Source organism: Podarcis erhardii (genome assembly GCF_964252035.2).
Source record: "Podarcis erhardii genome assembly, chromosome: 3".
In the NCBI taxonomy this organism is placed as follows: domain Eukaryota; kingdom Metazoa; phylum Chordata; class Lepidosauria; order Squamata; family Lacertidae; genus Podarcis; species Podarcis erhardii.
Genome location: NC_138507.1, coordinates 118427126 through 118450168, shown reverse-complemented (window position 1 = coordinate 118450168; position 23043 = coordinate 118427126). Strand labels below are relative to the sequence as shown.

The window sequence follows — 23043 nt, the reverse complement described above, 5'->3', positions numbered from 1 at the left end:
CGACCACCGTAATCACCGCGTGCAATTTTTCCAGACTCTGCGTTGAACACTATATTCTGCAAGCCTCGATATTCTCCTTGAAGAAGAAAAAAATTACTGCCTCCTGGAAGAGCAGAAACCACCATTCAAAAATAAAATAAAAAATAAGACATTTAATTCTCTCCCTTCGAATTGCAAAGCAAAATGTTAGCGCTGGAGCCAGATCAGACACCATTAAGTCATAGATAATGCATTCTGCAGCTCCATGATTAATGTCACAGCTCTGATATGAATGTGCTTTAGAACCACAGTGATTCTTTCTCCTAGGAGGAATGCAATTGTTCCCATTTCACAGAAAGGGCAAACTGAGACCAAGCGGTGGCAACTTACCCGAAGTTAAGGAGGGTGCTGTAGCCCAGCCTAGAGCCCTGAACTTTATTGCAGGAGTTACCAAACTGTGGTCCATGAACTTGGAAGTGGTCCAGGGCATGTCTGTGAAGAAAACTTGTAGTTTCAATTCTCTTCTATGGGATTCAAACTGCGATACAATAAAATGCATTATAGGAGACAAGGGAAGGAATAAAAAATGCAATTTAAAATCATACAGCACCTAGCACAGCACATTACAATTGCTACAACGGGCAGGGAAAAGTCATTAGGTGGTTCTCCAAAACTCTCAGCAGCTGTCAAGTAATCTGTAGTAGGGGGTGTTGAGAACCACAGCTTTAATGGATTTCTTTGACTCTTGAGGGTCCCAGGATGTTAATACAATTCAAACAATCCACTTAAATGCTATTGTAAACAGGATTTTTTTTGGGGGGGGGGTGGAGAAGCATAAGACCAGTTTACAATCTCATAATAAACTAAACAGCAGGTCAGTTTAGTTTAGGAAATAAATCAAAGATAAATTAAAGAAGGTATCATATCAGCAGCCCATGCTATATCACAGTTTGCATTTGATTTCAGTATTGATGAGCTTCGAGACCCCAGTCCTAAATAATTTACCTCTACATAAATCTTTTTTATAGCTATCAGCTGATTTGTTTAGATGGATCATGGTCTTCTAAGTAGATAACGCTTTGATGCAACTCTTGTTCCTTTGTTATGTGTTTTATACTGTACTGATACTTGTACACCAAAAATGAAGGAAAGCATTAAATCATAGAATTGTAGAGTTGGAAGGGACCCTGGCGATCATCTAGTCCATATTTCTCCAATGCAGAAATATACAGCTGTTCCATTCAGGGATCGAACCTGCAACCTTGGCATTATCAGCACCTCACTGTGACCAACTGAGCTATACAGGCAGTGTGGAAGGGAACCATTAATTTCAATAATTAAAAACTTTAAAAGCTTTTGTTTAGGCAGGCCTCTCCAGGCATGTCAGGTGTGTTTTAGTTCTTTTTGGCTACTGCTGATTTTAATCACATTTTGAATATTGTTAAATACCTGTTTTTGACTGTTTTTGACTGGTCAATGCATCCACGTTTTTTAGGTCCTACCTTATTTCAAGTGTCCAAAGTCAGGGTAAAAAGGTGCATCTTCAGCATTTGCTGGCATCTGTACAATGAAGGGGACAGGCGAACCTCTGTCGGGAGGGTACTCCACAACTTAGGGGCCACCACAGAAAAGGCCATTATATTTTAGCTACTGAGAAGATTTGGAGAAATGCATAAATGATAAAACAGTACAGAATGAGGCAAGATCGGGGGCAGAATTATGGGTAATTCTACGCTGGGCTCAGGAGTTTAGGGTTTCGCCAGCACAGATGATTTACTGAAACTTCTGCTCAACAGCTGAAACAAACAGTGCATATTCACTCGTAAAGATGGAGATAGTGACTATGCACAGCCAGCATTGTATTAACATTCTTATTCTATTTTTAAAAGGATTATATTATTACAGGATTATTAGTTACAGGGAACCAGGCAGAGGGCCTTCTTGGTAGTGGCACCCGCCCTGTGGAACGCCCTCCCACCAGATGTCAAAGAGAAATATAACTACCAAACTTTTAGAAGACATCTAAAGGCAGCCCTGTTTAGGGAAGCTTTTAATGTTTAATAGGCTATTGTATCTTAGTGTTTCATTGGAAGCCGACCAGAGTGGCTGGGGAAACCCAGCCAGATGGCCGGGGTATAAATAATAAATTATTACTATTATTAGAAGAAGAAACTGTTGCAGCTCTGGAGCCCATTCCACAGACTTGTAAGCAATCCTGCTCGAGAAGTGTGTTGGTTGCAAAATAAGCTGGGATAGCTGCTGAACAAACAGAGGGGGGAGAGGTGATACTGAAGATGGTAGGATCGTAGGGCGTCATTTGGTCTAGGGATGGCCTCTGCCATGATGATGGGATTATATATTATTTTGACTTAGTCAATGGGTAGATCAGAACCAGGATCCAGGCACCCACCCCCCACCCCCAACAAAGGGACTTGCGTACCTCCCAGAGGAGATAATCTGAATTGTTTGAGAAGGACCTGATTAGGGTTGCTAGACCTTCAGGGTTGACCTGGAGTCTCGGCTTGCCTGCTGTACTCCAGGTGGCAGAGGGAGGGTTTGAATCTGGGCGAGAGCACCTTAACACAATTTTTAAAAAGAAAATTGCATGCAGATTGCAAGCTTCAGGCTGCAAATTTTTACATAGACCCTTGGGGGAGTCTGATCTCCACCCTCCTTGTGGCTAATGTGATTTGCTTAATGACATCACCAGGGGCTGCCCCCATGAAATCACTGGAGACCCAACCCATGACATCACCAGGGCCTGCCCCTAGGTCTCAGGCGCTCCTGAACTGACAGTTCTAGACCTGATGTGGCAGCAGACAGGCTCCTCGGGCATTATGCACAAACTGCACATATTGTAAAAAAAAACAAAAAAACCCCTAGAAATTATTGCGCATAATAGGTCAGATCATTGACCCAGGGTTCTAGGCAAGAAGTTTTTCCCAGTCTTATCTGGAGACACCGGTGATTGAACCTGGGACCTTTTGGTTGCAAAGCAGAAGTTGAACCATTGAGCTATGGCCATTCCCCCAAACCATTTTGACTTTCAAAGGAAGTTCAAGAACCATTTCCAGCCTGTTTACTTTCTCCAGCCCATTGCATGGGCTTATGATGTATACCTCCCTGGGATCTTTTGATAAAGGACTGTACATAAATTGGACACACACACACACACACACACACAGAGAGAGAGAGAGAGAGAGAGAGAGAGAGAGAGAGAGAGAGTGACCTTCCCTCCTTCCTCAAGAGTTGCTGCTTCTGCCCATCCATTCCACACACCCCCCATTTATAAGGGCTGAGCACCAGATTCAGCCAAATCCCAAACCAAATTGGACCAATTTGGGCCCTTGTCCAGGTCAGGCCAAGGCAACTGCAGATCACTATTGAGTGTCATGATTTGTGCCCATCATAGAGAAATTTGATCTCTAAAAAACCCCAGACAGACTGTCTCCAAACTGTTGCAATTGCAACACTATATAAGGAGAATGCCAGGGTAAGGGGGGGGGAGGAGAGGGACTTTGCTTAATGAGAGCTGTAGGGCTAGCCTAGAGAGCTATGAAGAGACCCAACCCTCTCCATTCACAGGGCATGGGGGTTGCAGAAATGGGGAAATCTTAAAATACAGAACTCTTTTGTAAGTTCTGTCTTGTGGAAAGAGTTTAATGGCATTTGTTTAGCTTCTCTTTTGTCTCCTTCGCAGTATATATCTTTTTGTTTCCATCGTTTCCCAGTCAGAGGGCAATTGGGCCGGATCTGGCCCCCGGGCCTTAGGTTGCCTACCCATGGCTTAACTCTTGTTGGGCTCCGTAGTTACTTAATTCTGTTGTCCTTCTACAAAATTTGGGGGTTCCACTCCCCAACTTGCTTATCCCTCCCTGCGTGGATGATGCTTTTGGGGCTACTTAAGAACCAGCACACAGAGAACTGAGTTTGCATTTGTCATGGGTGCTTTAGTTGAGGTTCCTGCATCGCAGGGGGGTTGGATTAGATCACCCTCGGGGGTCCCTTCCAACTCTGCTGTTGTTGTTTAGTCGTTTAGTTGTGTCCGACTCTTCGTGATCCCATGGACCTGAGCACGCCAGGCACTCCTGTCTTCCACTGCCTCCCGCAGTTTGGTCAGACTCATGTTTGTAGCTTCGAGAACACTGTCCCACCATCTCTTCCTCTGTCGTCCCCTTCTCCTTGTGCCCTCAGTCTTTCCCAGCATCAGGGTCTTTTCCAGGGAGTCTTCTCTTCTCCTGAGGTGGCCAAAGTCTTGGAGCCTCAGCTTCAGGATCTGTCCTTCCAGTGAGCACTCAGGGCTGATTTCCTTCAGAATGGAGAGGTTTGATCTTCTTGCAGTCCATGGGACTCTCAAGAGTCTCCTCCAGCACTCTTCCAACTCTACCAATCTTTGCTATCCCAGCAGACAAAGTTCAGAGTCATTGGGGGTGGGTGTATGGGGCTCCACTCCTCAGCAGTCTCTTATCCAGGCCATGACCCCGCAGCCCCCCACTTTGCTTTAGCAAGGAATTGGTATCACGTGCCCAGAGGCTGTTCTCTGTCGTCCTTGGTTGGACCTGTGCATGTGATTATACATCAGGCAGACAGAAGGGTCTAAAGGTTAATAGGGTAATAAGAGAGCAATATTGCTGTATTAAAAAAAAAAAAGAGGGGAGGGAGGGATATCATCCATTATTCTGCAGCCTTCAAGACTGATAACAGGAAAAAGCAGCCCTTGATTCTGGGCAACCATGATTTATCATTTCCTTACTGCTGGTTTTCATATACTGGGTTTTTTTAAAAAAATAAATAAATGAACAGTTGCTATCTTAATGCATTCTGTCTCCATTTTTTTAAAAAATTAATTTATATGCTGCTTTAGACACCAAAATGCCTGTCTGCAAGTTAGCAGGGCTAAACCTCTGTTATGTACTGAGTTGAATAGGATACAAAAGGCAGCAGTCTGATTGGTCCTAGAACAATAGGGTCCAGAATGCAGCAGTCTGATTGGTCCTAGAACAAGAGGATTCAGAATGCAGCAGTCTGATTGGTCCTAGAACAATAGGATTCAGAATGCAGCAGTCTGATTGGTCCTAGAACAATGCAGCAGTCTGATTGGTCCTAGAACAATAGAGTCCAGAATGCAGCAGTCTGATTGGTCCTAGAACAATAGAGTCCAGAATGCAGCTGTCTGATTGGTCCACAGGAGCCACCCAATCTAGCTGCAGGTGGAAGTGAATCCACAACCTAATTGGCCTACAGGTGAATCCCAGAATTAGTCAATCACGTGGGGCCCACTGTGTAAATAAGGTATATAAAGCAGACATTCTGGAGGAACTTCCAGTCCTCCTCACCACTATGAGCTGAAAAAGAGCATGAAATCCACTCTCGACTCTGAGTATATTTCAACCCCCAAGCAGGAAGCTAGGCTGGCAAGTCTGCAAATCTCATGGACAAGAAAATTATGGCTATTTTGGTTCCTCAATGCAAGTTAATGGGATTTCTGAAGATTTGTGTCCACGTAGATGGACTTCCTCTGCCCTTAAACCCCCCCCCCCCCCGATATTGATTCATTGGAAACGCATAGCTCAGTCAGTAGAACTTGAGGATTTTAATATCAGGATTGTTGGTTTGAGCCCCTCTCTGGGCAAAAAAATTCCTGCATTGAAGGGGTGGACTAGATGACCTTGGCGGTCCCTTCCATGATTTTACGAGAATACCATGGCCCCCTTCCATCAATGGCTAGAAGACATGACAGCTCTTGCAACATGCAAGTGGATGCAGAATGTGCATGGATAAATACGACGACGTTTGGAACCCATTTATAAATAGACTTGCTCATAATTTTGCATTTGTTGGAACAACTGTATTACTTTCACACCCATATAACGTACTGGATCACAATTTCAAGGTTTCTTTGTTAGTTGCTTTCTTTCTTTCTTTTCACTTCCTCACTGAAAACTTTCAATATTTTTTTGTGGATTAGGCTCTGGGTATCAGTCCGGATGAAATAAGGTCTGATCCAGGTTTGCAAATCAGGCTTTATAAATTGGGTGTATTTAATAACCCTGCCCTGCATAATCAGGCACAAGGCACAGCAATGAATGGCAATGATGACCATCAACTTTTGGGGGATACCAGCACCCTCAAATATTTTACTGGGGGGGTGGAGGGACCTCAGCCCCTAGAAGTTGGCTTCTGTGCTAGTAGCCATTCCTAGCCCTCTCCCCCATGAATTTGCCTAAAAGGTAAAGGTAAAGGGACCCCTGACCATTATGACCGACTCTGGGGTTGTGGCACTCATCTCGCTTTATTGGCCAAGGGAGCTGGCATACAGCTTCCGGGTCATGTGGCCAGCATGACTAAGCCGCTTCTGGCGAACCAGAGCAGTGCATGGAAACGCTGTTTACCTTCCCGCCGGACTGGTACCTATTTATCTACTTGTACTTTGACATGCTTTTGAACTGCTAGGTTGGCAGGAGCAGGGATTCGAACCGCCGACCTTCTGATTGGCAAGCCCTAGGCTCTGCGGTTTTCTGGACCATAAAGAAGGCTGATCGCTGAAGAATTGATGCTTTTGAATTATGGTGCTGGAGGAGACTCTTGAGAGTCCCATGGACTGCAAGAAGATCAAACCTCTCCATTCTGAAGGAAATCAGCCCTGAATGCTCACTGGAAGGACAGATCCTGAAGCTGAGGCTCCAATACTTTGGCCACCTCAGGAGAAGAGAAGACTCCCTGGAAAAGACCCTGATGTTGGGAAAGATGGAGGGCACAAGGAGAAGGGGACGACAGAGGACGAGATGGTGGGACAGTGTTCTCGAAGCTACAAACATGAGTCTGACCAAACTGCAGGAGGCAGTGGAAGACAGGAGTGCCTGGCGTGCTCTGGTCCATGGGGTCACGAAGAGTCGGACACGACTAAACGACTAAACAACAACAACAGGCTCTGTGGTTTAACCCACAGTGCCACCATGAATTTGCCTAATCTTCTATAAAAGCCATCTAGCTTGGTAACCAACACTGCCTCCTGTAGAAGTGAGTTCCATAGTTTAACTATGCGCTCTATGAAGAAAAGGACTTTCTTTTTATCTGTCCTGAATTTCTCAGCATCCAGCTTTCATGAGTTCAGTAGCATAGAAAGGCAGGGTAGAGGTGGGAGGGGCACACTGGGGGTTCGCAGGGTGGCAGGGGGGACCACAGGGCATCCGGAGTCTGTTGGGAATCCTGGGGGACTGCAAGGTGGCACAGGCGCTGTGCTGGGCCCAGGGGTAACCCGTGAAACGCAGTCCAGGACCAAACCAGAATCTGAAGGTTCCTCTGGGAGTCAGTCCGACAGGGCCAGGGCAGGACAGGAGGCAGGGAACCAGGAGGCAGGGAACCAGGAGGCAAGGACTGGTACAGTATCTCAAACAGGGTCTGGCATACAGCAATGTTGCTTCCGCAACCTGGGGCAGGGTCCAACCTGGGGCAAGGTCTTTGTTGGGGTAACGGCCAGTCCTGAACCCCCGGCGACTCACCTCCCTGTCTTGCCTGAAGGTGAGCACTCCTCCTGCAAGTACTCAGGTCTCTCCTTCGCTCAGACCTCAGTCTCTGCATCTTGGGAGATGTTGGTGGGTTACTAGACCCAGGGGCCGCCTCAGCCTCCCCTGACCAAGCTGGTAGTGAAGCAGCTGTAAGTGATGGCCCAGATGAAGGCAACAAGGTCATCCCCACATCTGGAGCCAGGGCAGGCTCAGGCCCCTGACTCGGCCCAGCTGGTGTTTGTTGCAGGGGACCCTGTGCAGACTGGGACTCTTCAGGATCAGGCCCCAGATTTGGTTCAGATGATGCCTGAGGCAAAGGATGCGGTGCAGACTGAGTCTCCTCTGGTTCTGAGTCTGAGCCAGAGTCCCAGGCCATCACAGGCGCTGTCCTTCCTTCAAAAAGCTAGCTAAGCAAGTTCTGGAGATGTTCCTCCCAAAAGCTCAGCTTAACAACTCTGGCTGCTCTCCTAAGAAAAGCTCAAGGACTTTGGGCGATCTCTTAAAGAAAGTTCCACCTCTGGATCATTTCAGTTGCTCTTTTCTGAATCTTTCACAAAGCCACAATATCTTTTTGAGGTCCACATTCACAGCATGTTCCCACTCCTGTCTCAGCAATATCTATCCTGGCTGGGTCATGTCCACAGAATGGAAAATTTCGGGATCCCCAAGGACTTGCTGGCCCGGCTGTGTGGGAATGCCACAAAGCCTGGAGACAACCAGTAAGGTTACTAATCCATAATAGTGACCAGCAGAAGAATGAGCACTGGGAAGAGTGTAGAGTTAGCCTTGGTGAAGACTTGACGTTTTCATCCCCCCAAAAGTTTTTGATTTGTGCTTCCATTGAAATGAGGCAGTATTTTAATGTTTTAATGTTGTATTTTAATCTTGTTTTTAAGTTGTATTTCAATCAATTTGTTTTTATATCAGGTGTTAGCCACCCTGAGCCCGGTCTTGGTTGGGGAGGGCAGGGTATAAATAAAAAATATTATTATTATTATTATTATTATTATTAGGAATAAACTACTATGGGACACCTCTGTCTGCAACAAAGCATGCCTCTCCCATAATGGTCTCTGCCAAGAAAGACAGGTGCCAGCAACAATAATAAGAAGACCTTTATTTATTCAGGGACCTAATGAGAATATCCATTAAAAAAGCAACTGCACCAAAAGGAATTCTTGTGAAAATAAGTAATATTTAGGTGGGGGAGCGGAGGAATTTTGTCCTTGTTCAGGGTGCTATACTGTATTACCTAATAATATTGGCCCTAATGCCTGTCCATCTATCTATCTATCTATCTATCTATCTATCTATCTATCTATCTATCTATCTGCACATACACACAGTTTCCATCCCCCGCCCCCAAAGGAATGAAGATTGGCTCAGTTGCGCAGCAGATACACTCCCACGTCAAAAACGCATCTTTTGGAAAAGTGGAGGAGCAAAAGGTGCCAGGTTCAGTTCCCAATGGCATTTCCAGGCAGGGCTGGGAATCTCAGAATCTTAAAAGTTGGAAGGGACCCCGACGGTCATCTAGTCCAACCCCCTCTCAACCAGACGTGCCCCCATCCAATGTGAAACCTGAGCAGACTCTGCTTGGCTTTGCAAACGTGCCAGCTGTTCCGTGGCTGCGACGCTAGCAGGGTGCCTCCTCCTTGCCTGAAACCCTGCTGCTGCCGGCCCGTGCAGACGCTACTGACCAATGGTCTGAGTCATGGGAAAGCAACTCCCTGTGTGTTCCTATGGTGTGGCGAGGCCAGGAGGCAAGAAAGTGGGGAAAGAGGAGGGGGAGGACTGGAGGAGGAGGAGGGAAGAGGTGGGAAGCGTCAGCAGAAGCCCTGCTTGAGGTCCTGGCCGAGGGGGCTGGGCCGGAGGCGCCTGACGCCTTTGCGCCTCTCTCTCTCTCTCTCTTTCTCCCGGCAGGAGCGAGGCGTGTTGCTCCTGCGGCCGCCCGAGGCAGGCAGCCTGCAGAGACGGGCCAGGAGCCTCCCGCGGGCCACTTACGGGCTTTCTCAGCGGGGTAACCGCCGTGATCAAGGCTCCCTGGCCCCCGGAGCGCGGGCAGGCTGCGCCCCGGCGCTGCTCCGGAGTGGAACCGGCTTCGCAGGGAAGAGAGCCCGACTCGGAGCAGGCAAACGGAGACGGAAGAAAGCAGGTCGGTTGGATCTCTCTCTCTTGCAGACCATTTTTCTGGATTTCCCCCCCCCCCCTTGCTCGCCGCCGCCACCGCTTCTCTCCTCGCCAACTGTTTCCAGATATATATATATATATATATTGCGCGCGCGCGTTCTGGACCTTTATAGAACCGTAGACCTGTAGAGTGGAAAGGGATCTCCAAGTGCCATCTAGTCTACCTTCTGCCACGCAGGAATCGCAGTGAAATGACACCCAAAGAACATTCCTCACCCTCAAAGAATTCTGGGCTCTGTAGTTTAGGCTGGGCTGGTGGCAATTGTCACAGTGCGAGGGGGAAACTACGGTGTCCAGAATTCTTTGAGGGAAAGACTGCTCTTTGGATATATTAAATGCACGCGGATCGAGAAAATCTGGTCGTTTTTCGCTTCGTCTGAAGCTGGATTCTTAAGGCAGCACATGTCGCTCCCTCTTTGCGCAGGATCCACCGTCCCTTTGGATAGGTTCCAATATATTTTTTCTCCAGTCTCTCCGTCTCCGCAGCCAACCCGGCCTTTCCTTTCCTAGCTGAAACTGTAACCTTCTTCATTCAGGTTCCCCCGGGATTGAGGATCGCCGAACCCAACGAGGCGAGTAAAACGATCTTAGGATCGCGCTGCGAGGATTCCACGACCCCCAGCTTCCACGTTCTCCTTCTTTCTCCTTTCCAGTTTCATTCCGCCCCTTCTCGTTCTCTCTCGCTCCTTCTCCTCCTCCTCGCCAGCTCCCTAGATCTCCGTTCGCTTTATTTTTATATCATTCCCTTGCTTCGCACAAAGCAGACATTCTTTTCGCTTAAAAAAAAGAGAGGAGAAGAAATCAGCGATTGGAAACGCAACGAAGGTCCCTAGAAAAGTGAAAAATTAAACTTCTTAAATCCTACCCAGTTTTTATAAATAATCACATCACGGTAGTTTCGGCCGGATTTTATCTCTTTTTTGCGCAAATCTCCTATACCTCTAGTTATCCCCCTCTTAAGGTTAGTAGTGGTTTGATGCGGGATTGATTCAGTCAAACGTGAAAACTTTTAAACTCCGATCTCAGCTGGATTGATAGATGTCGTGTAGAAATCGATGGGGCTGAACTGTGCGTAACAGGAATGATTATTGCTATTCTTCTAATAAAGTCTTCCTTATTTGGCTTCTTTTTAGCTACTTGCTACTCTATTTACTTACTTACTTACTTACTTACTTATTTACTTACTTACTTATTTAAAAGATTTGTGTAACAAAACCTATATGCCGCTCGAGAGTAATAAAACTTCTAAACTGTTTGCAATAAAATATCCAAGCGGCCTTAGATCATCATTGGCTACTTTGTAAACCCCAGGTTTGCTGACCGAGATTTTCATTGAACGGGGAGGATTTTCATTTTTAAAGGGCAGCTCTTGTTCAAAAGGTGATTTTTCTTCTCGCTTCTCAAACAGGGATGTGTGGTTTTTTTTGGAGGGGGCGACAATAAGAAACATTTTTTTAAAAAACGAAAATGTGCGGTTTCAAATGTAGAGCTACTATTTCTTTCATCCTCACTAAGGCACTGCTCTGTAAAATAATAATAATAGTTGATTATTATTTCCTAAACAGTCTCTGTCTTTTTGTGATCTCTTTTTAAAAGCAGGGAGCAACAAATATCTGATTTTAAGTGCGGAAGTTAAAAACCCCTTTTGAGGGCGGGACGGAGCCACTCAGAGGATCTGATTCAATATTCTTATTTTTACTATGATTTCCGCGTAAAAAGAGGGTTCCGTTCCGAGTAAATCGCTCGGTTCCAAGTAAAGCAGGGGGGGCCAAGTGAGTGAATAAACCTCCGCTTATTCCTCGCGTTCAAATCTCCTTCGTAAAATGTAATAATAAAAACATTCCGTTCTTAAAAGATGGAGATGGAAACGATGGGGAGGAGAAACCCCTGTAAGGATAGAATAAAAAAACAACAACAACCATTCCAAATATTTCTAGTATGTTTATCCTATTTGGATTCTCCCCCCCCCCCCATACACACACCTTTAAATTTTGCAAAGTTTTCAACCCAACTCATTTTTTCTTCTGCCAACTATTTGCATCTACATATAAAGTGGGGGTCTCTTTATTTACATCTGGGTTGGAGTTAATTGAATTTCAGAATTGCAAAAGCACCTTTTTTCAAACCCCGCTGGGAGAAATGTAGTGGGACACACATTCGTTTGCTAGGAAGTTTTAAGTCGACCTCCTGCTTTCAGTTTTGAAGTGTTCAAAGTTGGCTGGAGCGTGTCCGTGTTTCCTGCTCGTCGTGCTATTTTGTGTGATCACAACTTTACGCTTCTCAAGGCTGCAGTGCAACGCTGAAGGTTATACCTTAAACCGCATTATTTGGTGCGTAATTGCACTATCGCCGTCCACAGATTTTATATTTGTGCACGTTGCAATTTAGATTTGCTCCTGCGTCGTCAGAAAATATTCATTATTTTGAAGAGTTTAGTTCTACAAACATTTTCTGGAGGTGATAGCTAAAATATATTAGATCAATCCGATTCATGAGTGAATCAATGTAAGGATATGATTTATTTTTTCAAAAGGAAAAAGTGTGGGGTTGTTGCTGTTGTTGTTTTTTAAAGGAACGCTGGCAGCCGATTTCTAATTATCTGCTTGATAAATCTGGAACAGAAACGGCTAAAACTTTGAACAAATGCTGCGGGCGTTTCGTACAGAGAGACTTGTGTGAATTTCAAGTTACTTTTAAAAGGGGGGGGGAGCTTTCCCCCCTTGTTTATTTCTTCAGTTATTGAGCAGCAACGGATAATTGGGGAAGAATCTTCGCGACGCTTGAATTCGGTTTCACCTACGGGGAATGAGGAGTGGGAAGGGGGGGAGTGTTAATTCGCATTAACCTGGAAAATCTGGAAAGAGAGGGTTTGTTCGCTTCACCATGGCGCAAAAACAGCGGGCATGCTGGGAATAATTTTTTTTTTGGGGGGGGGGGCTGAGACCGCGTATGATCCGATTTAAAAAAGAAGCCACCCTTATCCATAAAAATAAAAATCCCCTAAACTCCGTTTACGTTTCATTTCCACGAGAATCTCCTTTGGGGCCGATTGGCAGGAGACTGAGACTGGGGAGGGCGGCGAAAGAACCGGTCTCTAAATTCAAATCGAATTCAGTGTATTTTTGAGAAGAGCTCGATTTTAGACATGAACGCTGGCCCATCTCTTTGGGAAAGAGGCTTTTTAGAGAGGTTTCAGGGATTAGATCTTGCAGTCCTTGGGAGTCAGGCTACCAAAGTCCACGTGTTTAGATGGTGGGGGTGGGGAGCTGGAGAGCCAGGCAGTGATTCTTCAGCAGTCAGGGGGTGACACTTTGCACATGCCCAAAGGTTGCCGGCCCATCGCCTTGCGCAAGAGTCAAGTGTGGAAAGCAGATTGTGTTTCTGTTCGAAGTAGGTTGCTAGTTCCTGTGTCTCCTAATGGGTTGTCCATGCAATCCTTTTCAGTGACCCCATCAGCCTCTGCCCTTTAGAAGATTCTAGTCCTCTCTGTTTCAGGCATCAAGCGTTGAGGAGACCATTTGAGAAGGGAGTAGAGGTGGCATCGCTCCCTTGGTAAAGGTAAAGTAAAGGGACCCCTGACCCCTGACCATTTAGTCCAGTTGTGGGCAACTCTGGGGTTGCGGTGCTCATCTCGCTTTACTGGCCGAGGGAGCTGGCGTACAGCTTCCGGGTCATGTGGCCAGCATGACAAAGCCACTTCTGGCGAACCAGAGCAACGCACGGAAATGCTGTTTACCTTCCCGCCAGAGTGGTACCTATTTATCTACTTGCACTTTGACGTGCTTTCGAACTGCTAGGTTGGCAGGAGCAGGGACTGAGCAACGGGAGCTCACCCCGTCACAGGGATTCGAACCGCCAACCTTCTGATCGGCAAGTCCTAGGCTCTGTGGTTTAACCCACAGCGCCACCAACATCCCTCGCTCCCTTGGTGCCCGCATGCAAAATGCAGACTGCTGAAGGGGACTGGTTTTTTTGTGTTGCGGGGCAGGCTTCCAAAGGCCCTGGAGAGACATTGTGGCACAGTGGTTAGAGTTGTGATTACACTTAGGCTGGGGAGGCTCTGGGTTCAAATCCCCCACAGCCTTCATAACAAGACCTTCAAACAAGACCTTCATATTCTCCTGCGTCAACAGAAGGACGAGCAATTCATGTTAGTTAGCCTGTCCTGCATTTCCTGCTGCTGTTTTGAACATGTAGATGTACATGCATTGTAGATGGGGGTCACACATGGGTTCCATGCATGTGTTGCAGTGCTCTTGCACACAATTATACCTCCCCTTGCAGTATGCACATCCCACATGGGTCCTACGGCTTGCCTCTCTAAGTGTGCTTGGGCAGAACTGGCAGATCTTAACTGCAAAGGAGGAAATCATGACTCATTACAGCTGCCTTTTGATGTGTGCACAAATGTGTATTTTGACAAGCGGAGAGGGGTGTTGTTCAAGGCTGCAAGGAATAGCTCTGTAATGAACATTCCTCGCCCTCTGAGCACGCACAGAAGTCATGAACCTGAGAGGAATTGTGGCCTGTGTCTTTTTAATCCCTGAGCATGCGCACAGTTTCCAGACGTCCCATTTCTGTGTTGAAGTCAGGCTCAAACGGAGCTCTGGTTCACAGAGCGGCGATTCCTCCCTCGAAGGGTTGGACTAGATGACCCTTGGGGTACCCTCTCAACTCTACAATTTTATCCTTCCAGGAAAAGTATACACCTATGTCACAGCACACAGGGACCTATCTGACTCCCATCTTTCTGTGTGCAAACCATCTTATACCTTTGCTCAACCACTTTCCGCTGCCTGCCTCCCCCCAAAACAACTTTTTCTGTTTTCTTGCCACCCCACCAAAGACAAAGGTTGGATTCCACAACCTTATTCTTATTCTGGAGGACCTCAAGCCATTCCTAACCTACCTAACTCTAGGCTCCAGTTTCAATCCTTTATTATTTTCACTCCCTTTCCCAAAAGGACAGCCTACTGCTGTGATGTGATTTCAGATCAAACAGCCAGACTTGGTCCAATTAGCAGCATCTATACCCCCAGGGACAAAGGTTTGGCTGTGCTGGTGCTGCCCTCTGACCGTCTCTCACCTTCCCTAAGTTTATTATACCTGCCTTAAGTGGGATGGGGTGGCACTGTGGGTTAAACCACAGAGCCTAGCACTTGCAGATCAGAAGGTGGGGGGGGGGTCGAATCCCCACGACGGGAGGGGGGGTGAGCTCCCGTTGCTCGGTCCCAGTTCCTGCCCACCTAGAAGTTCGAAAGCACGTCAAAGTGCAAGTAGATAAATAGGTACCACTCCAGCGGGAAGGTAAACGGCGTTTCCGTGTGCTGCTTTGGTTTGCCAGAAGTGGCTTGGTCATGCTGGCTACATGACCCGGAAGCTGTACGCCGGCTCCCTCGGTCAATAAAGCGAGATGAGCGCCGCAACCCCAGAGTCGGCCACGACTGGACCTAATGGTCAGGGGTCCCTTTACCTTTATACCCCCAGGGACAAAGGTTTGGCTGTTCTGGTGGTGCCTTCTAATTGTCTCTCACCTTCCCTAAGTTTATTATACCTTATTATACTTAAGTGGGGAGGGGAGCCTTTTTGAACCACCTTTTCTCTCCCTCTTTCTCTTCCCCCCTACCCACACTTTACCTGCATGTCTCATTCTGTCTCCCCTTCCTTTATAGGTGTGAACCAGGCCCAGAAGGGAGAGAAGGATGCTAGACCACGGAAGCCACTGCTGGCCCTGATGCCTGGAACCACCTTGAAGGTTAGGACCTGTTAGGACCTGGAAAACTGCTTCCCCACCCTATCCTCTCATCCTGGACCTGATTGGGAACGGCAGGGTCACCCCCTGTCTTGATTTTGGAGGTAGACTCTCTCTCCCTCTAACCCACTTGGATCTCGCCTGCTCCTCCAGAGATGTACCAGAGCTTAGCCATGGCTGCCAACCATTGCCCACAGGCCTACGAAGGTGCGAGTGGCTTCATGCATGGTGCAGCTGCCACTTCCCCTGTCTACATCCCGACCACGAGAGTCGGCACCATGATTCCCAGCCTTCCTTACCTCCAGGGGTCCGCCTCGTCGCAGCAAGGCAGCCCCTCCGGCCACTCCATCTGGACTCAGCCCGGAGCCGAAAGCGCCTCGTATAACCCCAGCTCGACGCACCCGTCCGTCTCGCCCAGGTTCTCCTTCGCCGCCGGCTCCCCCATCCCGACCACCACCTCCAGAGAGGGGGCCACGTACAGCAACCCTCTCAGCATCACGGCCAACAGCAGGGAACAATACGCCCGCAGTTTCAGTGGATCTTACTCCAGCCCCTACCCAGCGAGCTACATGACTCCGGAGCTGGGGGCCACTTGGACTTCCTCGCCCTTTGACAACCCCATGCTCCATAACCTCCAGAACCGGGGGACCCCAGGAGGGACTAGACACCCCAACCTAGGTAAGATCCGCTCTCTCTATTACCTTTACCATACGATACAATAATCTTTATTGTCATTGTCCCATACAGAACAACGAAATTGAAAAAATCTACATCAGACATTAAAAAACCAACAAGCCTGCTATCTCAGCTATCCTAGTCTGGTTAGCCCCTAAAAACTCGGATACCCCATAATTGAATACAACAAACCCACATAAAGACTACTTTACACTGCATTTAATAGCAAAATTGCATTTGGATAGAAACCGTTTCTCAGACGGCTAGTCCTAGTCTTTATAACCCTGTACCTTCTTCCAGAAGGCAGAAGCTGAAAGAGATCATTTCCAGGGTGTGCACTATCCTGCACTATCTCTGCAGCTTTCTTATGGCACCTGGAAGCATAGATTTGATCCAAGGTGGAAAGAGTGCACCCAATTATTCTCTCCGCAGTCTTTGCAACCCTGGACAGTATTGCTTTTTCCCTGACTGTGCAACTCCCAAACCACACACACAGACCATAGGTTAAAACACTCTCAAGAGTACAATGGTAAAATGCCATCAACAGGTCCTTTGAGAGATTGTTTCTCTGGAGGATTCTCAGATTCTTTAGTTAGGGTCTTTCTAGAAAGAAAGAAAAAAGCTACATTGCTAAGCAGGTTCTGGGTATGCTGATTTTGAACTGACCGGCATCTAACCAATTAACGGACTGAAAAAAATTATCTGTAGAAGAAGGTGTTTTGAAATAATACTTTTATGCTTAACGGCAAAATCGTAGATGCAAACAAATAAGGTGAAGCAAATGAAAGCATCTGTTCACAAACGCTAACGGCGTTTGTGTTGGTTAGAGTGTGGTGCTGATAACACCAAGGTTGCAGGCTTGATCTGCATAAGGGACAGCTTCTCATTCCTGCATTGCTGGGGTTGGACTAAATGATCCTCAAGGTCCCTTCCAGCTCTGAGATTCTTTGATTCTTGAAATGGAAGGCTGCATAAGGTTGAGCTTTGCTGCTAAACTTGTTGTTCCAAAGCATTACGATGAATGCCGATCTTTCTATGAACTTGTTGGGTTGATTTATGTGTGTACTTTTATAAGAAGTCATTTTTACTATAGACCAAACTTTTATCAAAGCATTCACATGTACTCTCTGTTCCCCAGTTCTTAGCTATTGTGATCCTTACTGCTGACTGCTGTTTCCTGCTCATACATTTAGGTGAACTCTAAATATTCTACTACTTGGTTATTTGAAAGACGTTATCTCTGAAAATGAGGACATAAAAAAAAAATCTTTCTTTTCCCTGAGTGTGAGTTAACTTCACCATGAATAGCAATTAAAAGGCTACTCTAGGAAAAGAATTGGGAACATCGTACATTTCATTTTAAGAAAATATAAACAGAGCTAATTCTTTCTTTTTTAAAGTTCTGGATCCATCTGTCTTGCTAAGTAAAAACAAAAATCTGAATGATGCTGATTTCAGAGAGAATGCCTTTCCTTCAGTTATTGGTTTTGTTTTGTCCCCCCCCCCCCCAAATTATTATTCATTTTATAACACAAATAGACAACACAAACAGAAAGACAAACAATACAAACAAATTCTTGTCTTATCCTTATTTTCTCTAAACATTGTTAGGTGGGTTTCCCCAAGTCCCCCCTATCCGATTTTCATTTTACCTCATCTTTAGCAGTTTACATATATCATAATTTCTAACCATTTTTATTTAAATCACGCTTACTTTAATCATAAAAATCTTCACATTTTATCACTTACAAATAATACTATTCAGTTGTTGGTTTCGGAAAAACCTGAGTCAGTGCTATGAGGTTTCAAAGGTTTTTTTTATATGCATATGTTAGTTCTTTTAAATGCAGAGGTGCTGAACTTGGGCATGCCTTGCCTTGAGGCTGCTAAAGACCCAGCAGTCTGTGGGTGGGGCCCTGATCCGGTAGCTGCAGGCTGGGAAAAAGCAAGCTTCCTGCTTGATTTAGGATATGAAGGGAAAGTGATGAGTTTCTTTCCCTGTAAGGATGGAAGTAACTAAACACTTCATTGAGGCCATAGGGTGATTTTTAATCTGCTGCTAAAGATGCCATATTTTTTCCTCTCTCCTTTAACTTTAGAGCTTTTGTTGAAATGAATTTGAGAGGTAGGGTTCTAATCTCCAGAGACTTTGTTAGCAATAAGAAGGTTACCGGATTGCTCAAGAAATCCAGCCCGTACACAAACACACCACAACATCCTGTTGCAAAGGAAGAAATTGGGAGTGAAATCAACTAGGGACACTCAGCATTTTGATGTGGTTCTGATGTGTCTGAACCTGGGAGACAAAGGTTGGATTCCACAATCGCTATTCTGGAGGACCTCAAGCCATTCCTAACCTACCTTAACTCCTAGTCCTAACCTACCTCTCAGGGTTGTTGTGAAGGTAAAATGGGGGAGCGGGAGACCTTGAGCGCCTTGGAGGAAATGTGAGAGGTACATGTAACGAAATTAAAAAGTGAATTGGAAATCATGTTTTCAAACAAGCAGAAGCAACGAACTTGCAGCACCTTAAGACTTGGCATGTTGCAAATATATCTCTTCCCTGTATGGCAGAACAACATCGTAGTTGGTGCTAGCCAAATCTCCTGGGTGAGGGGTAGGGAGGAGACATTGAATTAGTGGGGTGACATCATCATCATCATCATTATTATTATTATTATTATTATTATTGTTTTATTTATTTATTTATTTATTTATTTATTTATTTATTTATTTATTTATACCCCGCCCTCAGGGCGGCTAACACCAACAAAATTTCAGTAAAAACATAATGGGGGGGGGGGACACCAATTTATAATACAGATTAAAATGCAATTTAAAATGCAGCCTCATTTTAAAAGTAGCCCATAGATCAAAACCATAAGGAGAGGGAAACATACGGGTCAGACTCGGTCCAAAGCAAAGGCCAGGTGGAGCAGTTCTGTCTTGCAGGCCCTGCGGAAAGATGTCAAGTCCCGCAGGGCCCTAGTCTCTTGTGACAGAGCGTTCCACCAAGTAGGTGCCAGTACTGAAAAGGCCCTGGCCCTAGTTGAGACCAATCTAACCACCTTGTGACTTGGGACCTCCAAAATGTTGTCATTTGTGGACCTTAAGGTCCTCCACGGGGCATACCAGGAGAGGCGGTCCCATAGGTACGTGGGTCCTAGGCCACATAGGGCTTTAAAGGTCAAAACCAGCACCTTAAACCTGACCCTGTACTCCACCGGGAGCCAGTGCAGCTGGTAAAGCACTGGATGAATGTGATCCCACGGCAAGGACCCTGTAAGGAGTCTTGCCGCGGCATTCTGTACCTGCTGGAGTTTCTGAATCAGATTCAAGGGCAGCCCCGTGTAGAGCGAGTTACAATAATCAAGTCTGGAGGTGACTGTCCATCTCTTAGATGATATCATAGAACTGCAAAGTTGGAAGGGACCCCCTCTGCAATGTAGGAATCTCAGCTAAAGCATCCATGACAGATGGCCATCCAAGCTTTGCTTTAAAACATCCAAGGAAGGAGACATATCCCCAGATTTAAGATTTCAGAGAATGGAGGGGATCTGGTGGAGAGCCTTGATTCCAAATGGGACATTTCCGTTTGGAGAAAAGGCAATGCGGAAGTGACACGATGATAGAAGTTTCTGAGTCAGCCGGATAGGCAAAAGAAAGCACTTCTTAACAAAGGGGGAATGGTTAAGTAAACTTTGTGAGTACCTGGAGTTAGCAAAATTGACGGATTTAATAAGGCATAAGGCAAAAAATTTAATTCAGAAACAATGGAAATGTTTAAATGATTATTTATACAAGCAGGGCTCAAATACAGAAGTTTGGTTGTGCCTAGACTAACCTTGTGAAGAATACAGGGAACATAAAGATTTGATTGATTATGAAAGAATCTAAGGAAGGGGAATGATTGAAGAACAGATGTAAATGTTAGTAAGAAACCTAAGAGACGTGTGGTGAATGCGGTGGAAGTCTTTTATAATATTTTAACCAAGATTTATATATTGCAGTATTTGAAGCAAGAATTTGGTAATATTCCGGGTTACGAAAAGTATTTTTTCTTTTCTTTTGTCTTTATATTTTTTATTTTTATTTTTATTTTTCTTTCTTTTTATTAGTTTTCATTTTGGAAAATGTTGTTATAGTGTTATGTATTGCGCTTTGTTTAATTTCTATTTTTTGAAAAAATTAATAATAATAAAAAAGGAAAGCACTTCTCTGCACAGTGGTGTAGTTCACCTGTGGAACTGTCTCCCACTGGAGACAGGGATGACCACCAATTTGGGTGCCTTTAAAAAAGGATTGGGACATGGGTGGCGCTGTGGGTTAAACCACAGAGCCTAGGACTTGCCGATCAGAAGGTCGGCGGTTCGAATCCCCCTGACGGGGTGAGCTCCCGTTGCTCTGTCCCTGCTCCTGCCAACCTAGCAGTTCAAAAGCACGTCATAGTGCAAGTAGATAAATAGGTACCGCTCCAGCGGGAAGGCAAACAGCGTTTCCGTGCGCTGCTCTGGTTCGCCAGAAGCGGCTTAGTCATGCTGGCCACATGACTCGGAAGCTGTACGCCGGCTCCCTCAGCCAGTAAAGCGAGATGAGCGCCGCAACCCCAGAGTCGTCCACGACTGGACCTAACAGTCAGGGGTCCCTTTACCTTTACTTATGCTCTGCCTCAAAGAGATACTTCCAAATACTAGTTGCTGTAAACCCCAGGAAGGGAGAGGGCTCCTGTGTTCGAATCCAGAAGGCTCTTCTTATGTTCCTAATCATTTAGACAGGCTGATGCAGTAGTAGAGTGTGGTCAGTCCTTTATCTTTGAGGATAAGGCTGTCCATGGATGCTGGCCACGATGGCTATGTTCCCAGTCCCGTGTCGGAAGCACGATGACCCCGAGTGCCATTTCCTGGAAATTCCCAGTGGGGAGAACACTATTGCTTGTGGGACTCTGTAGGCATGGTACACAAGATGCTGGAAAATTTGAGCCTGTGGCATGATCTGACGGGGTTTTCTTTAGGTGCATATGAAAACACTCAAGACTGCTTAGTGTCTGGGCCAATAGCTGTGTTTAGGGCAGTTGGGAGAGCACGAGACTCTTAACCTCAAGGTCGTGGGTTTGAACCCCACACTGGGAGAAAGATTCCTGCATTGCGGGGGGCCACTAGGGGGCGCATTGGAAGATGGCCGACAATACCATCTCTCCGACCCACATGGGGTAATTAAGAGGCTGTTATGGGAGTAGGCAGCCTCCCTTGTTGCCCCAAGGAAATGGGGAGCACTGCCCTTGCCTGCTCTGCCCATAAATCACCCCCTAATTCGAAAGAAGGGGGTGAGGGCCCTAGGCAGAATGCCCCCGTGTGGACCTCGGCTCTCCTGGATGCTGCCTCTGATCGCGCACTGGTTGCAGCAATTTGGAATAATTAATTATAAAAGAAGCAAATGCACATATTTCAAGTGAAGAAGGGGAGTGAAGTCTGCTAATTTAAGTGACCTCTGCGAAAGAAGGCGACGGGCTGGAGAAACAGGAATATTTTACGAGGAAGATACACCAAAGGCTGGGTATGTTGACAATGGGGCTGAATGGGGGGGGGAACCTTTTTTACTTTCCTTCTATGTGATTTACAAGAACCCCTCCTCATTAGAATCGTCGGTTGAACTGACCCAAGCAGGATGATTAAGGTCTGTGTGGAGATAAACTTTAACCAAAAGTATGCTTTATGGAGACCCAGAAGCAATAAGAGCTTTTGGGAATGGCGCAGCAATTAATTCAGAGTCGCCATCTTGCCAAAGGATTTATAGCCGGGAGGAAGAACGGACTTGTTTTCAGACTGCATTCCTAGTGAATCTCCTCAGAGGTTTTGAGAAAGGAGGCAGATTGGTGAAGATTAATGACGCTAAGACTGTTTTGATGTATGGAAGTGATGTTATATGGAAAACGTCTGGATATGGCTACTGGATAAACAAAATAATATCCACGCAGGATTACAAACTGTTCTAACCAGCTTGCGGAGACTATCAGAGGTCACAAAGAGAAAGGAAAAATATATGAAAATAACAACAAGAGATGTGGAAAAATAATAAGAAAGGACTGGATAGTACTGTGAACACCATAAGGTTAGATTTGTGGACATTAAAACAGCAGTAAGAAGCAAGAAGTTGATTGGATCCCTTCGGAACTTGAAATATGGGTACCCCCAACAAAAATTTAAAATTCGGCTGTGAAATTTGGAATTTATGTAATTTGGTTTGATTTGATGTGATTGGTCGGTTAATAAAAAATTATTCTTAAAAAAAAGAAAGATTCCTGCATTGCAGTGGGTTGGACTAGATGACCCTCGCGGTCCCTTCTGACTCCACTACAATTCTATGATCCCACAGCAAATGCTCAGAAACATTTCAATAGGATTTAGGTTCTGTTCCAGTTCTGATGGGGTCAGGGCCAGATTTAGGTTTCAGCTACTGAAGGACCCTTTATATGTCCAGCTGTCCTTTGTCAACAGCAAATTGTCACTGTTTTTTGTGTTGAATATATGCTATATGGTCTTTTATGGACCTAATAGGTATCTCAAGCCATTTCCACATGTTGCCCTGCAACCAGTCCATGCAGAATGTAGGTACCCTATATATAGAAAGGAGCAAACTCGTGATATTTTAGGGAGCAGGCTAGCAGGCGGGGCCCATGACTTACATCATAGGAGCCTACACAACGCAAAACACTGTTGCTGTGTGTAGGTTTTATTTTATTTGTTTTTTGTCTTATATTTTGGAAATGTACATCCAGTTGTTTCTACCTTTAATTTTTTTGCAGCCCCCAAGAGAGTGGGGCCCTAAGATATCGCTTGTTTATAGCTTATATGTAAATCCGGCACTGGATGGGGTTTGTATTCAGAGTAGGTTGGACTTCCCAGGATACCCTGAGACATCTCTACTGTTTAGAGTGTTGGA

The 23043-nt window shown here is 45.8% G+C and overlaps 1 protein-coding gene across 1 annotated transcript in view; it reads left to right on the top strand.

Annotated features, from left to right (window-relative positions):
- The first annotated feature begins 9391 nt into the window (after positions 1 to 9391).
- The window catches only part of GATA4 (GATA binding protein 4), a 54933-nt gene continuing 41281 nt past the window's right edge, over positions 9392 to 23043 (top strand). Inside the window, exons 1-2 of the mRNA XM_081854884.1 lie at positions 9392 to 9642; positions 15350 to 16107. Coding sequence (XP_081711010.1) covers positions 15585 to 16107 — 523 coding nt within the window. The 5' untranslated portion in view covers positions 9392 to 9642; positions 15350 to 15584. The remainder of the gene's footprint in view (positions 9643 to 15349; positions 16108 to 23043) is intronic.